The sequence below is a fragment of the Ambystoma mexicanum genome, chromosome 8 (assembly GCF_040938575.1).
Source record: "Ambystoma mexicanum isolate Mex_15411 chromosome 8, UKY_AmexF1_1, whole genome shotgun sequence".
NCBI lineage: Eukaryota > Metazoa > Chordata > Amphibia > Caudata > Ambystomatidae > Ambystoma > Ambystoma mexicanum.
The window spans coordinates 669,711,625-669,727,429 of record NC_090929.1 but is presented as its reverse complement, the minus strand read 5'-3'; the positions used below and the strand labels follow the sequence as shown (position 1 = coordinate 669,727,429).

At 42.4% G+C, this 15,805-nt stretch overlaps 1 protein-coding gene across 1 annotated transcript in view; it reads right to left on the bottom strand.

The window, feature by feature from the left end:
* Positions 1 to 15,805, bottom strand: part of P3H1 (prolyl 3-hydroxylase 1) — a 471,788-nt gene that overhangs the window by 219,354 nt on the left and 236,629 nt on the right. Inside the window, exons 7-8 of the mRNA XM_069610462.1 lie at positions 12,774 to 12,826; positions 10,040 to 10,161 (exon numbers count right to left, since the gene is read on the bottom strand). Of these exons, the coding sequence (XP_069466563.1) occupies positions 10,040 to 10,161; positions 12,774 to 12,826 (175 nt within the window). The remainder of the gene's footprint in view (positions 1 to 10,039; positions 10,162 to 12,773; positions 12,827 to 15,805) is intronic.

The following is a 15,805-nucleotide window of genomic DNA, read 5'->3' as shown; positions in this document are numbered from 1 at the left end:
GGTGGAGCAGCAATTCAGTCGCATGTGGATAGGCAGTCCCGAGACAAATCTTGTAAAAATGAGGGTAACTCCCTGAGGTAAAAGCAACAGTAGAAGTTCCAGGCCCAAGTCACTGGGAGACAAAGGAACATGAAGTGGGGCTCTGGCAGGAGATCCCGAAGAAACCACCACCGGACAACCCCAACAGGAAACCAAGTACGAATCAACAACAGCTACAAATGAAGTATGGGACACTATAAATCCTAAGCACTGTGAGGACTGCTTTCTCCAAACGACATAATATTTACACAGGAGGGAAGAGGGAAAGCTTATGAGATCTGGGCAGGGGGGATTTAAGATGCCCAGGACATGAAGTACTTGAAACCAGATTAGGACACCGATAAACCCTTTTGTGAAATTGTATATGGTTTCAAATCTTCAGTTGTTTCTCTAAGTAAATTTGATGGACCCGACATCACATTTTGCCAGAAGAGGGTTAACCTAATCAGGAGCCAAATAGCAAAACTGATGGCACTTGACTTTTGCACTGCTTCCAAGTAGACCATGTCCTTGCAGTATTCATGATGGCCATGTTAACATCTCAGATTCTTAGGTGGGTAAAGGTTAATGTTTGAGGTGCCAAGCTTGCAAGTTCAGCGATGGAGAGGGGAGAAGAATGCACCCCTTCCGCGGAGCAAGGAGATCTGGCTCCCGAGGTAGTTCCAGGAACCCGTCTTCTGAGAGCTGGAGTGCTTCTGAATACTAGTGCTGCCTAGGCCAGGCTGAGAACACTAGGATCAGAGAGGAGTGTACTGATGACTAATTTCATAAGAGTTCCAGGAGAGGAATACAGGATCTTGCGTAACCATTCAAAGACAAGACCATCTCCCAGGAAGGTAAAGCCAAGATCCAGACAGGGCATACATTGGCTATTAATAAGATGGTGTCCTCCCATTGATTTCCCATCTTCAGATAGACTCCCACAGCAATATAAGGTAGCAAAGCGAAGGTGGGAAGAGAGCGATGATGCCACTCTAAACAAGGTAAACCTGAAGGACTGCCCTTCCAAATTGGGCAGCCTGGTAATTCATTGGGTCCAGACAGTAGTGTTTGGCCAAAGTATGAACAGAGGCCCATGTAGTTGCTTGGCATGTATCCCAGACAGGAACACCTCTCTGAAGAGCTAATGTGGTTGTCATCACTAGTGTCCCCATTACACCACAGAGATTTCCTTCTGAACACATCTGTAACATTCAGAATTTAGCACCTCGAGATTGTTAACTTAGTCACTGTAGCATCAGCTTTGTGACTTGAGTAGGCAACAAACAACTGGTCATCTTTCCTGATCACTTTCAGCCGAGGGATGTAAAAGCTCAAGGGCCTCTTATGGCCCAAACGATGAAAAAGGGAGACTACAGATGCAAAACGCTTCCTGACCAGCTGGCAAGGTGGAAAAAAGCATGAAATCACAGCAATGTTTAGATGCTCTATAGAGGCCAGGAGCAAGACGCAAAAGCATGCATTGTGCTTAGCCCATTCTAAAAGCTCTAGTACAGTTATTTTGGAAATACATTTGGGTCCATTTGGTGGTACAGATATAACCCAAACAGTTTGGGAAGGATGAAGAACAGGACAGACTGTGGAGTAGGCTTTGTGGGACGACAGAATATTTTTGCTTTGGGATATTATCTTGGCTAGTTTCTGGTCTAGTTTGGGTTGTCAATCTCAACTTTAATAGAGGTTGGTTTTCTTTACAGTCAAAGGATTGAGATTACATTTTTTCTAAGACTGAGGCAAAATACTGTTAAAGATTGTTTAGAGAGGGACAGCCCTGTGGCAGTAGAAAAGCAGGTGTCTTTGAGCGGTTGTAGGTCAAAGGATCGAAAAAAAAAGGATCAAATGGTAAAAGGATCGATTCAAAAGGATCGAAAACGAAAGGATCGAAAAAAAATGGGTTTTTTTTACATTTTTTTGCGGGGGTGTCCCCCCAACCCCTGTTTTTGTGGTAAAAACCACTTTTTTTAACTATACGAAAACGAAAAAAATATATATAATTAAAAAAAAAAATTCGATCCTTTTGGTTTCGGCCCTATTGCGTCGATCCTTTTACATTACATCCTTTAACAGGACAACTCTTTGAGCTACATTGATATGACTTACAAGTAGCGTTTTAGCACCAACATTAGTTGTGGCACCTAGGTGCTGTTTAAGTGCCCACCAAGGGTAGCCAAACATTTTGTTATATATGTGGGATACAAAAGTGCCCTAGGAATGGTCTTGTAATCAGGGATATAAGTGGTCCTGGGAGGTGGGCTGGCATTGGCAAGTGCAAGGTCGCGGCACTCCATGCTTGTGTTGCCGCTTCTTTGGGCCATGTAGCCCACCTTTTCCGGTCTCTCACTTTGGGACCTGCGAGAAGGCCAAAAGTGTTAGCCTAGCCAATACTATTTTTTAAGTTAACTGCAAATCTTTGAATATACTATTTCAGCAGGAAAATGTATGTTCTAAACAAGAGAGACATGACGATAGTATGATATAATGGGTGGTATACTCAAAGGAAAAGCCAATTTATTGAGGCTACTATATTATATACTAGCAATTGTACCTGTGCTTCGCACGGTACTTCCTACAAAAAGAAATTAGACAAAGTTATATTTTATACTTTTTTTACATTGTCTACACCATGGAACCTACCCACTTGCCAAATTTCCGGTTTGAAGCATGTTGATAAGTATGCTGAACATTTGAAAAATACACACATATCCAAGCATTGCAGACCACTTTAAAAAAAACACACAATTACAAAAATGCTTACTTCATACATTTTACATTGTTTACACCATGGGACCTACTCGCATGCCAAATTGCAGGTGTGTAGCATGTTGGGAAGCGTGCTGAACATTTTGAACAGACACACACACACAATCTGCAAATTACCCCCCAAAAAATAAATTAGACAAAGGTATATTTATATTTTATACTTTATACATTGTCTACACCATGGAACCTACCCACATGTCAAATGTCAGGTTTACAATATGATGAGAAGTATGATGAACATTTAGAACAGACACACGTATATCCACAAATTTCCCTTTTGTATAGATAGACAGAGAGATTGATTGATAGATCGATAACCCCACACCGATCTGGGTAGGCAGAGAACTACATCTTGGGCCTCATTACACGTGTGGCGGTACCCGGAAACGTGGGTGCTGGTAAGCTCACCGGCACCCTTGTTTCTGGACCTACACACTACGAGTCTGCCTGCCGGGGTTGCTGCGCCCGACATGTCGGACCCTGCCAGGCGTATCGGCCCCGGTAGGCAGAGTCATCACGGAAGCACCGGCACCGCTAGCAACATCTCTCCACTCTATGGGAATGGGGATTTAGGAAATCCGGCGTCAGACTCCTTGGGCGTCCAGGACTTTTAATGTCCTGGGGGCACCAGGAAGTCAGGAGCCGGATTCAGTGTTACAGGGTTAGCGGTAACCCACCGGTCGCACCGGCTTTCGCCAACCTCGTAATGAGGCACCTTAAATTGATGAACGCTTCCCTGTGAGATGTGGTTTGGATTTGCACGATATGCAATGATATTTGTTTTGCATTACCTAAGCTACTGAACAGTGTGCTGTTTTGTTCAACGGTGCTCATCTCTCTAATTGTACATTCCAAATACTGATTGACACTGCCTTTAACTGAAACCAGATCACCATTGCAAACCCACTTTATTGAGCTTGCAGGTGCAGGATGGCTTGTGGGATGGTCAGTATGGGTCCAGTGAAAGCTAAATAATGACTGATTGTGTTTGAAGTTCCTAAAGAAAAGTAGAAAACCAAAAAAGTATCTACTTAAAGTAAAGTCATTAGTTTGTCATCTGCACCGTTCTTATATGTTTCACTGCATTAAAAACTGTATATAAAAAGCTAAGACATTGATACGAGGGGCACACAGATTGGATTTGTCTGTATGAAGCTGTTCTTTCAATTTACGTTTCGGTGTTACTATTGGTTTGCTTGCTGCCATTACAAGATTTAGCAAACCAACCCTATTCAAGCATCGACTCTGGATTTTGATTTTTTTCTGTTACACTAATCAGTGCTATAAATGATAAGTACTGAAATACGGTTTTAGATACTTTGCAACGAACTAGCCGAGAACAGACTCATTTATTAAAAGTGTATTTCTTGCCATTATTTTAACCAATCATTATAGTCAGAATCTGACGTCAAAAATAAAACCCTTATACAAGACGGGCTCTGAGCAAGGAGTCACCACCTTTATTCCATGCAAATATAGACCTTGCCAGTTGCTTTTGATACCATAGATTGCACCAGCCTGTGGAATACACTTTATGGGTGGGAGATTCCGGATGGCCTTTTGCGGTTTTTTGTGGAGATGCACACTTATACAATTGTCCAACTAAGGCTGTACAATGATGGGAAGTTGGGAGCCCCAGTTACAACAAACGGGGGCTTAAGATAGGGATGCGTTCTACTCCGTCTTTTTAATTTGCATTTCACCGACCTTGTTGAGCATTTGGGAAGGTGTTGCATATTCCCACCTAAATTAGGAATCCTCAGTGGGCTGACTTGTTTGCTGAGGATATACTCCTCTTCCATAGCACTAAGATTAGCCTACAACATGCCTTGTACTCCCCTTCACGGTTATTTTATTTTTGATAACTTGGTTCTTAATGTTGAGAAAACAGTTATAATGAGAGCCACTGGTTCTAAAACTAGGAATCCTTGTGCTTGGTTTATTGAAAAACAAACTAGTAATAACCAAGGGGTTTTAGAGACTAACAAGAAGCATTGTGGTATATAAGCTATGAGACTGAAACAGAAGCTAGCACCCTTATATGCACAGTGCAAGAACATTTTGATAAAATACTGTAAATATATGTTGCAACCTATAAATAGATTTTAATGGAGAGGAGAAGATTCCATCAATGTCGAACGGTCTTGAATTGTATACTTTGGATTTGGAAGACCATAGGGAATGGAAGGACTTCTCTAGAAAAGATTGCTACGACTTCCACCCCCTTTGTCGTGATTCAACATGAAATGGGTCTAGTCTCTTGGAAAGTCATAGTGCAAACAGCAACACTTAGGCTGTATAGGCACATTTTGGATTCACCAAGAAGCTCCTTGTTTGAAGATCTAACTGTAATTCAAGCTCAGAATTCCTGTAAGCCTCTTTCTGAATTTATTATGGATTGTGAGAGTTTTCATGAGGCTTTTGGGCTTAATCAAAGCTGTTTGGTTGAGAAGGCAGTGAGAATCTATACGAAAAAAAAATGTGATCAGTGGAGAAGTGATCAAGATCTATTGGGCAAATATAAACTACTGTCAGGAATGTCTTACCTGGTCGAGGCAACCACAGTTTTCTTTTCTCCGGGAGGCCTGTGGCAATCCCATTGGACACAGTGATGTCTTGCTAGTGGCTCCCATTCCAAGATGGCCACCAAGCGGCATCAACACGCATCACCATTATCCCGTTCCGTTCCCACACCAAGATCGCTGCTGTGAATTTAGCTTCACGTTGTTAGGATGGGCTACCACTACTGCAGATCCAACGGCATATAAGGAAGTGTGTCAGCAAGAGCGAGGGTCTTGCTTAATACTTTTCCAGGACCTGGAGACTCGCTGAGCCTCATCTACAGACCCTCCATTGAAGTCCAAGAACGTTATGTTTGATCTTAGTTAATTAGATTCTTGGTTGTTCTAATTTTTGTTTTGGGGACATCAACTCTACAGCCCAAGTACCTCATGTTTTTAGTTGAAATGGCTCAGCAAGTTTATAACAGAAATCATTTTTTTTAAGCGATAGCTTTCCCATTCCCAAGTAATCCACTTTCAGCGAGGATAAGGGGATCTTGTCTATGCTGAGCCACAACACTCATTGTATTTTTTTGGGCTCTTTCCTGTACCTATCATTATGATCCATTTAGTTCCCCGAACAACACACCATTTCTTCCAGTGCCCCTTTATACACTTACTGACGACAGAACATCACAACTGAAGGTCCAAAGCGCCCCCACACTTGAGGAGGAAGGGGAAACCAAAGCTCTGTTAATACATTAAAGCGTTCAGTTCCAATTCCTCTCCTATATGTAATAACAAAATGGTTCCTGAGAGTCTAGGTTAGTGATCTTGGTTTGAAATCTGCCAACTACATTCTGAACTTGATAAGCAATATAGACCATACCAAAGTCTTTCAGGATATGTGGTAATTTCCAAGCTGTAAATTTAGTTTAGTATATATGAGGTTTTGGTTTAATTTACTAAGTACCCTGGAAAGATGGAGTCGGGTAAGACAATAGAAAAGAAAGACTGCACATGCAGGTTATGCAAGAATGGAGAAAGGTTAAAGTCCCTTAAGCATTGGGCATCCTGTTGCCTGGCTGCCAGAAACTTAAGACTATTGCACTTTAGGAGATTTGTTACCAATGTTGACCACTTGGATAGTGAGTGGTTCTGGAATAGATTGATGGGAGGTTGTGGAACATCTTTGTGGGTACCATGCCTGCTAGGCCTAGAGACGCAAGCTACTCCACACGGATGATGCCCTATGAGGCTCAAACATGTCTGGGATGCTTGTGGACCAAGCAGTTTGGGCTGGAATGCCCTTTTGGGGTGGGGCCAAGCCCGATTTGCATTTGGTATTTCCCCTTTTGTAATAGCTTTGCAGGTGAAGAATGATGGTCTGGGGGGTTTCCCCGAGCAATGCCAGAGGTTACGATTAATTCAAAACCTTCCAGCCATCACCTCGTTTGTTTTGCTCATGGAAAATGTTTGATCATAACATTGGTAACCTTTTTAGCCACTATCCATAAACTACTGGGAGAAGTGGATTACATGCGTTAGGGAGATGGGATTTGTTTTAGGAGATTAGATGTTCTGATCATTTTATCTGTCAAATATTGCTTTGTAGTGTGATGCATTGCTTAAGTTGTATTGTCTTGTAATGTATTTTATGAGAGCATTTTATTGTATGAGGTTTTCAGTTTTTCCTGTGCGATTTGTTTGTCTTAAAGTTTATTTAAACCCGTGACAAACAAATATATAAAATCCTGTAACATCTCATATCCACTTTGAAATTCATAACAATTGCTAACAAGGGTGCTGGAGTACGTCAATCAATCGAATATGTTTATTCGAATAGCTAAATCCATTAAACTCACAAGCATATAAAATTAGACAAATATTAGCTTTAGACATTACAACACATTACAACACATTTAAAAGACGATCTTGAGAATGTCCTGTATTCACATTAAAATCAGTACAGCGCAAATATGAAAAATGTACCATAACATGATTAAAACCTCACTGTTCACCTAAAAAGCCCTTTCTGACGTGCATGGCCCTTTTCAGATAGCACAGAAGGGCCCAAGCTGTTGGTACTGTGTCGGCGGTCCAAAGGAAGAGTAAAGCCGGCCTGTATAGGCGAATATAAGAACGCTTAACAGCTGGCAAGATTGCGGACCTTCTCACTTCCTAATATGCCGGACAAAACAGCACGAAGCGCTTCAGGTCTTCTCTTGTCACCCCACATGCTGGGCAGATGGAATTATTGGGAAGGCCAGACCACTTTGAGTTGTTTACTCTTAGTTGCAGGCAGTCAAACCAAGCCCTCGTAATCCGCCACCTTTCTCGCTTTTTCGTACTCCTAAGAAGGTAAAGCTGAAAATCGTTCATCCTGCTTATCACTGCATGATTTCTTTGTGAATTAGTGTCATGTTCCATGCTCTCCCTTTTTTCCTTAATCGTCCGATACAAAGGCTGCTTAAAGTCTTTCACCTGTCTGTTCGACAACAGGCTGTCGGTTGGAGAGAGGGTAGGGATGTTGCTGTTAAAGGCTCTGTAACACGGGCCAGCCAAGAGATTTTACGCCACTTTTCCTTCCCCATAAGGCTCCTAATAATGAAATGGCACAACGTGGCTTGCTCATTTGCCCACAGATGGAGCCAAAAAGTGCTTGGAGCTAGTGTCCGTTGGTCTTCCCAAAACTCCATCCCCCCCTTCCCTAAGCACTGAAACACCGGGAGAGGAGCCCGGGATTCCCCAAGAACTGTTGAAAAAACTGGGTTTCCTTCACCTGTAGCTCTGGTGCATTCGTATATCCCCATAGTGGTGCTCCATACAAAGTGGCCATCTTGGTCTGAGTCACATAAACCTTTAATACCAAGTCCAAAGGTTGGCCCCGTCAGCGTGACAAGAAGCGGGAAATACCACCCAAGTGCTGGGTCATCTTCAAGGATTGTTTATTTACGTGGGCATAGCCCGTGACTGACTCAGAGAATCTGACACCCAGATAATCAATTTCCTTCACTCTAGGAATAGAGTCCCCGTTACACACCATGGGGCACATCTTTGCGGGCCTCTTTCTCACTACCCTCCCCTTTACGGCAGACTTGGAGGTGTTCATTTTTAACCCCAAATTGTCCATAAACACTGCATAGGCATCTATCAGAATCTGTAAGGCCCTAGGTGTTCTGGCTATTAGCATTGTGTCATCACCGTAAGCCAGAACCGGAAAGGGCATCCCACCCAAATGTGGGTAGTTTGCACTGGAGCACGTACAATTCTTACATTGTATTTTATAATGCAAAAAAATACTGCAGCAGTCCCACTATGAGTTCTGCATATCTGTCAGGCTGCGGAGAGGTTGAGGAAGAGAGGACAGGAGTCTGTGGTAGTAAAGAAAAATGGTTGGAGCATGGAAATCAGATTAAGTTCTAGTAATATGTGGATTGTGCTCCTAACAAAATGAGTTCCTCCTCTCCCAACTAAGGCAAAAGAAGAAGTGTCTGCAGGGCTACTTCCAAGTAACACAACAACATAAATGAATATAGTAACAGATTCATGTATCCTTTTTCTGAATTGCTACATGTACAGTACAACGATGATCAAATCAATACCAAACGTAAGCCTGGTCATTTTCATCATGCTCCAGTTTCCGACCGTTGAGGCAAACAGACCTTTTTAGGGCATCAGCGGACTACTTGAACCATGAATACTTATGATTCAAATGACAATCCTTCCTCTGCAGTGCCCACCAATTTATGTGCACATTGTCCTGTGCAACCCTTGGCTCTTCTAACTACTCATTAGGCTGCTGGGTCCACCCCATAGACACGTGTTGCAATGTGTTCCCATAGGGGAGCTTTTTGTTTGAATAAAGGATATTGGATCAGAAGTTCTTAACCAGAAACATTTTCCAATACACCCACAATGTGGCGCTAGTCCTATGCATTGGGAGTAGTCACAAACAAAAAAAATATTTGTTCTTTGGTGCCCGATAAATAACCAGGTCTTAAGCAAAAGTATCTGTTTTGCATGTTGTAGTAGAGCTGCTGAGTGATGCAGGTGCATGACCTGGATGTTTCAGCCCATGTAAAGTTAGTGAGTGGAGCGCGAGTGTACGGTTTTGGTTGATGCTGGAGCCACATGGTAGTGGATGTGCCGTTGGGCGTAACCTCGTGTACTTTGTATCTTAGCTGCAAGTCTTGAAACTAAAAAGATGTAAGAATAACATCTACTTACCTGTAGATGTTTGACGTTGCTGAGAACTTATTTAAACAACAAGGCTCCTTTGCAACGATACGGTGACCAACAACTTGCTCATTAGGCCATAAAGAGATCCACCTTTTAGGGGCATCAAGGAACTCATGCAATGGCCATGAAAGAGGTTGGCCTTGTGCTAACATGTCACACACAATTGCTGCTTCCGTCTTTCCTCAGATAGCCTATACTATTTATACTTCTAGAAAGATGAAAAAAGAACACCAAAATGTATTGCTATGTGGACAGGCATACCTCCTTAACTATATTCAACAAGGATATTCATCATACAACATGAGGTACCAAAAGTTACTACAGAGCACAATTTGTGTATAACCTAAGCATAAGAAAGAGAACGGCCAATGCAAATATATCAAGATCTTTATTGTTAAATCTAGATTTCTTGGTATTTTCCTCAAACAATTACATTAATAAAAGATAGATAACAGAAGTATAGGCAGCATGCACATATTCTTTTGTTGATATCTCACCTTCTCGAATAGACTTTGAAGACTCGACAGATTCTTTGTTTTTCTCCTCTACAAGGGTTTCAATTTCTTTCATCAGATTGCCAATTTCTTCAGTAATCCGTGCCGCTGTCTCCCTTTCTACCCTTCAGCAAATAAAAAGAAGGATAAGCTAAAGACTTGAATAAACACAAAGGGCTTGTATCCTCCCCCTTAGTAAACACCCACTGAAAATCACTGCTTCTGAATAGATACATTCAATAATAAGAACAAAAATGCTATGAAAGAGTTCAGGCAGCATAAGGTACTATGGATATGTTCAGCCACCCAACACTATATAGAGAAAATCTCTTCTTGGCTATACATAGACCCAACACCCCAAGCCCATCCCATCTGTGATATTACTTATGGAAGAGCCAAAGATTTAGGCATTCTCTTCTATTTAGAATAGGCCCGGAGCTGTGTACAAATTAGGTGAGCTTCCATTCAACCAGACAATGAACACATTCAGCCAGTTATTGAGTTAACTAGTCCAAGGGAAGGTGGAAATGGAGGCCTAAAGCAAAAGGAGCAGTGCACTTGGGATAAATATATGAGTTTGGCAGTGCAGCCAAAAAAAGTGGTAATGCACTGGTATCAGAGTTACCACTGCATTACTGCACCGCCGAAACTATGGTTTTGGAGGTAAGGTGGAGGAAAACCTCCAGCAAAATGCTGGAGGTATTTCCGCCACCTTAGTGTCAAAAAACTGCAATTTCGGCAGCATTACCACTGGCGGAATTTCAGCCGGTTTTAATTCCCCCGAAATCCCCATGTAGTCATACAGGCTCTATAAATGGGGACTAACACCGCCATTTGTAATCCTGCTGTAATTCTGCCAGACCAAGTGGCGATAATAGTAAATCCGACTGGTGGTATCGCAGCAGTAAATCTAATTTGTAATGAGGCCTTTGGTCTTGGAGTCTTTTTTGTAGGGTTAGCCATCACAATTCTGAACAAGTCAACATACAACTTTATATAACTGCAGGGCTCGAAATTGAGGGGAGCTGGGAGCTATTTAGCTCCTGTGTGTGGTCTCTAATAGCCTTTTTAGCTTGAAGCCAACAGGAGCTATTTTTGGCTCCCCAGGACAGCTGATGCAGAACAAACACCTATGTGGATTTAACTGTGCGTTGGTGACAATCTATAAATAAGCATTAAGACACCGCTAAACAACATTTAAATCAGAAGGGTTCATAAATCATGGACAAAGTGATATGTTTGCATCTTATGTGAAAGTTGGATTTGTAGAATGCTATATACTAGCTCCTGGTTTCCCAGTGGAAGTTCCTGATCACTGGTTAATGCTGGGTACCAAGGAGCTGCTTTTTCCTCCTGCTTAGCAAATCTGAATTTTGAACCCTGCAACTGTTTTTTAAGTAATTCCTTTAAGCATTGTGATAAGATGTGCGTTCCTTGGTACAAATGACCTGGCAGCCGCAGGTTACAAAATCAATACTTATTTACTTGGTTATAGGCTGCAGGTCAGAGGACAGGTACAGATGGAACACATTCACCGGCCACCCTCTTTCCAAGCCAGCCTCTCACTAACTGACAACCTAAGAACACTGAGCAGGGAACATTAACACATCAGCATTCTACATTCAGGCACTCATGACATCACACGCATCCAGTAGATAGGGAAAGGTAAGTCACAACACATGCCTTTACATAAGAGACAATGGGCCTCATTACAAGTTCGGCAGAGAGGTAAATAAAAGTGGCAGTAAGTTAGCTACTGCCACTTTTTTGGCGGTAACAATATTACAGTCACTTTTATCTCACCGCTGAATTAGGAGTTTGGCCTTGAAGTAAATGATTTAGCTTCAGCAAAATGCTTATGGTAAATCATTCATTGTTAATATGCGATTACCTGGTATAGCTTGAAACTGGCTTGGCAATGTATAAATTGGCATTGTGATCATTGTACTGCTCTTTGGCATTACCTGGCGTGTGGTGAAAGCTAATTGTGTTTGCATTTTGTGTTTTGGGAGCTTTGATTCCAATGTATTGACTAGCACAAGATTAATGATGAGAATTTAAAGAAAAACCTCATAGTGCAATATTTACAACTAATGCAATTTCTACTGGCATATGATATTCTAGTACCATTTTTCTCAGTGTGGTTGTGGCACACTATTTAAAACCGTTTCAATGATGTGACCCAAATATTAAATTATTGTCTATTGGGCATCCATTGCTTTGAACAGAACACAATTTTTTGATTGGCACGCACATGTCGATTTTGCTATTGCAAAATGCTCCTGCAGAGCCACTGTGAGCAGGCGTCTGCAGAACAGAAATATTTTGCATGTTCAACTGAACAGCCTGTAAATCCTGTAGCTTTTTAAAATTAAATTTCACCCAACGGTTGGGCTACAAAATGCTCTAATGAGAATAATCAATGTATCTCACAACTTACATGGCCTATAGCTCTAAGAATTCATGCATTCAAGCTTATGGAAATATTCATTGATAGCATATTCCTACAGGCTTAACACTCCTTATCCTGGCCAGGCCTGCAGTGCTTTCGCTCGTCTCAAACACTTTGAACTAAGGTAAGCAGACATCAATCACAGTTTGTCTTTCTTTCATATTCTTCTTGCAGATCTAAATTGTTGATTTTCCTCCCTTTTCCTCTAAAACAATGCAAAAATGAATTATCCCAGATAAAAACATGGAAGCATTTGCTAAAGCAGATGTCTGTTGGATGCCTTACTTTTGCTTTTCTCTTAATCTCTTTGGTATGACATTCACTGGAGTCCACGTGTCCTAAAATAAAATAAAAAGAGAAACGTGAACAAGCTTTACCCAAAAGAAGATCCAAGCCATCACTTTCAACCTCTGGTTTGGTTTAGAGCGCTCACAGCCCTGAGGCATCTCAGTGCTCAACTTCGGACAGGTTACAATAAGTGCCATACAAGATTAAGAGGAAGGCAAAAACAAAGGAAGAAGGTACAGGGAATTAACACAGGTAATCAAATACAAAGGGTAAAATAAACAAAGGTTTGTGCAAAAAGGGTCGTTCACCTCAGTGGGGAACTGACACAGACACGTAATAGGTCAAGTCTGGTAGCAGGTATATACAGCATGTAAAAGTTCACCACTTGTAGGGAGTTAAGTCAGGTACATGTTAGAACAGGTCAGGTAGCAAAGGTATGTAGGCTCTTATAGGGATCATCATCAAGTAACTATTGGTCCGGTCAGGTAGCAGGAATATGTAGTGTGGAGCGTTCACCTCTTATAGGGAACTACAACACGTACATAATAGGTCAAATCAAGTATCAAGGATATGCAATATGGAACGTTCGCCTCCTATAGGGAACTTCAACATGTGCATAATAAGGCAAATCAGGTAGCAAGGATATGTGAAATGGACGTTCACCTCTTATAGGGAACTTCAACAAGTTCATATTGGTTGGGATAGGTAGCAGGAATATACAGTATTGAGCGTTCACCTCGTATAGGGAACTACGATACCTGCATAATAAGACAAATCAGGTAGCAAAGGATATGCAGTATGGAACGTTCGCCTGTTATAGGGAACTTCAACATGTGCATAATGATTGCCAGAATCTGATACAGAATCAGATTCTGATTGCCAGAATCTAGTTGCTCAGTGTTGTTGATACACAGGAAGACAAAAACAGTTCACATCTAGGTCAATTTGTTTAAAAAAGAAAACTAACATTCCTAATGTACCCAAATTCAATGTTAGCACACCATGCATTTCCAATCACATATCAAATGCAGGTCTGCAGAGTAACTAGGTTGCAGAAAGCTACACATTATCTCACATTTATACATGTGAAACCCACGCGTTAGAAGCCGCCATCTTGTGCTAGTCTTATCTGTTGAGCCATCGCCCTATAAGGCAAGGACTAGATTGTATGCCATTATTCCTACAAGTAATCTTCATTGCTCGGCTACTCTTCCTCACAGCACAGTATTGTCATTAGCTTCTATGTGTGTGTCCTTTTTTCCGGTGGATTTTCCTGCAGCAGCATGACAACAGTACATTGTGATACCACATGGGTACAGAAAAGTGGTTTGGGAAAAGGTGGATTGGTTAAGGGGGACACTCTGTTCTCTCTCTGGTGTCACTGTCCTCAATGGGGTGGTTCCTTCCCATGAGATCCTCCCGCTGAGCAATACCCCCAGGGGGACTATCAGGGAACGGCCTAACCACCATGAGGAGGGTTCCTCCATCTAAAACAGTGACAATACCACAGGATCGTCGCAGCATTTAGAGAAAACATGTATACCCTTCTAAAGTGCTTGGAAAAAGCTTGACTATTGAAAGTATTAGTTAGATACATATACATTTGATTTTGGATTCAAATATGTAACATTAAACAAACCAAATGCCTATAGTCATTCTGGATATGATCTAACTTGAGTCAGGAAACCCCTTTTAAAAAAGTTCTGTTCTCTAAGGTCAAGAAGCAATCTGAACAGGTTGTTTAGCAGATTGAACATGGTGTGATGAATCCCAGGAGATTGTCACTACTTTAGATGGGGGAGCCCCTTCCCACGAGGACAGGTGTGGCCGCTATCTGATATTTCCCCTTTGGGTGGTGGTCAGCGAGAGGATCTCCTGCGAGGGAGAACCCCCATTGAGAGTGGTGACCAACTTGGGAAAACACATTACCCTTTTTCTCCTCCCACCTTACCTCTAAATCTATCCTTCTATACACTACTGAAACTCCCCTGTGCTGTTGCAGAACATCCCAGTTAACAATTATTGAGACGAGGAATAAGATGCAGGAACGATGAGCAACGCGAGTGAGCACACGTTCTAGCTTTTGCCAGGAGTCGATTTGTTCACGCTCATTCAAAGGCAGAGAGGCAACGAGAGAATGGTGTCTTCTTTCTGGGTCTGGTGCAGACCATGAGAGGCTGCAGGTATGCAGAGGCTGCAGGTATGCAGAGGCTGGCCAGAGAGAGCAGATCACCGCGTCCCACAGAGAACCGCACTCGGGAGATGCTTGTTTGCCGTGAAGCAGACCGAAGAAGCGGCAACGGCAAGTCGCCTTCTGCGAACAAAGTCGCGAGAGTGCAGGGAGGTGGATGCCGAGTAGCAGAAAAAGCACGGAAAAGCCCGGTGAGGACGCCGGAAAGCCCAGAAACCCGCCAAAAGCTGTGGGAGATCCGCAAGCAAGCAGAGAGGGATGGCCCAGACCCTACAGCTAACATGGTGGCTGATCCCAAGGTCGGGGAGACCCAGAGTGGGCAAAGGGAAAAAGACGTGAGACATTGAAGTGGGAGACGAACCACACAAAAGGTGTCTAGGACACAGTTTTGAAAAGTACACAAGTTACAGAGAATACGAACTTTGCCTATTTAAGTACCAATATCCAAAGTCCTTGGCAGGAGAGTAAACCAAGGATGTGGGCTACAGAGAAGAAAACTGAAACCATACAACTGAAGGGGGTCTGGGATCCATATTGGGGAGAGCGGGGGGACGGACAAGCCCCGGGGCATCACAAAAGGGAATATAAGTTTTGTGGATGCAAGAATATATCGGAGACCTTGGCAGGAGAGTGAACCAGAGTTGCGGTTGGGAGAAGGAGAGCTGGAAATATAATCAAGTGAAAGGGGTCCAGGACCCACAAGAGGGACAAATATCCCAAAGCATAAATACGAATATTGCATATACAAAGGACACATTAATACCGGAAAGATTAATTGAGGCACAAATACAGTGGAAAGACCCTGCAGAGAGGGATCCAAATCCTTTGGTGTTTATGG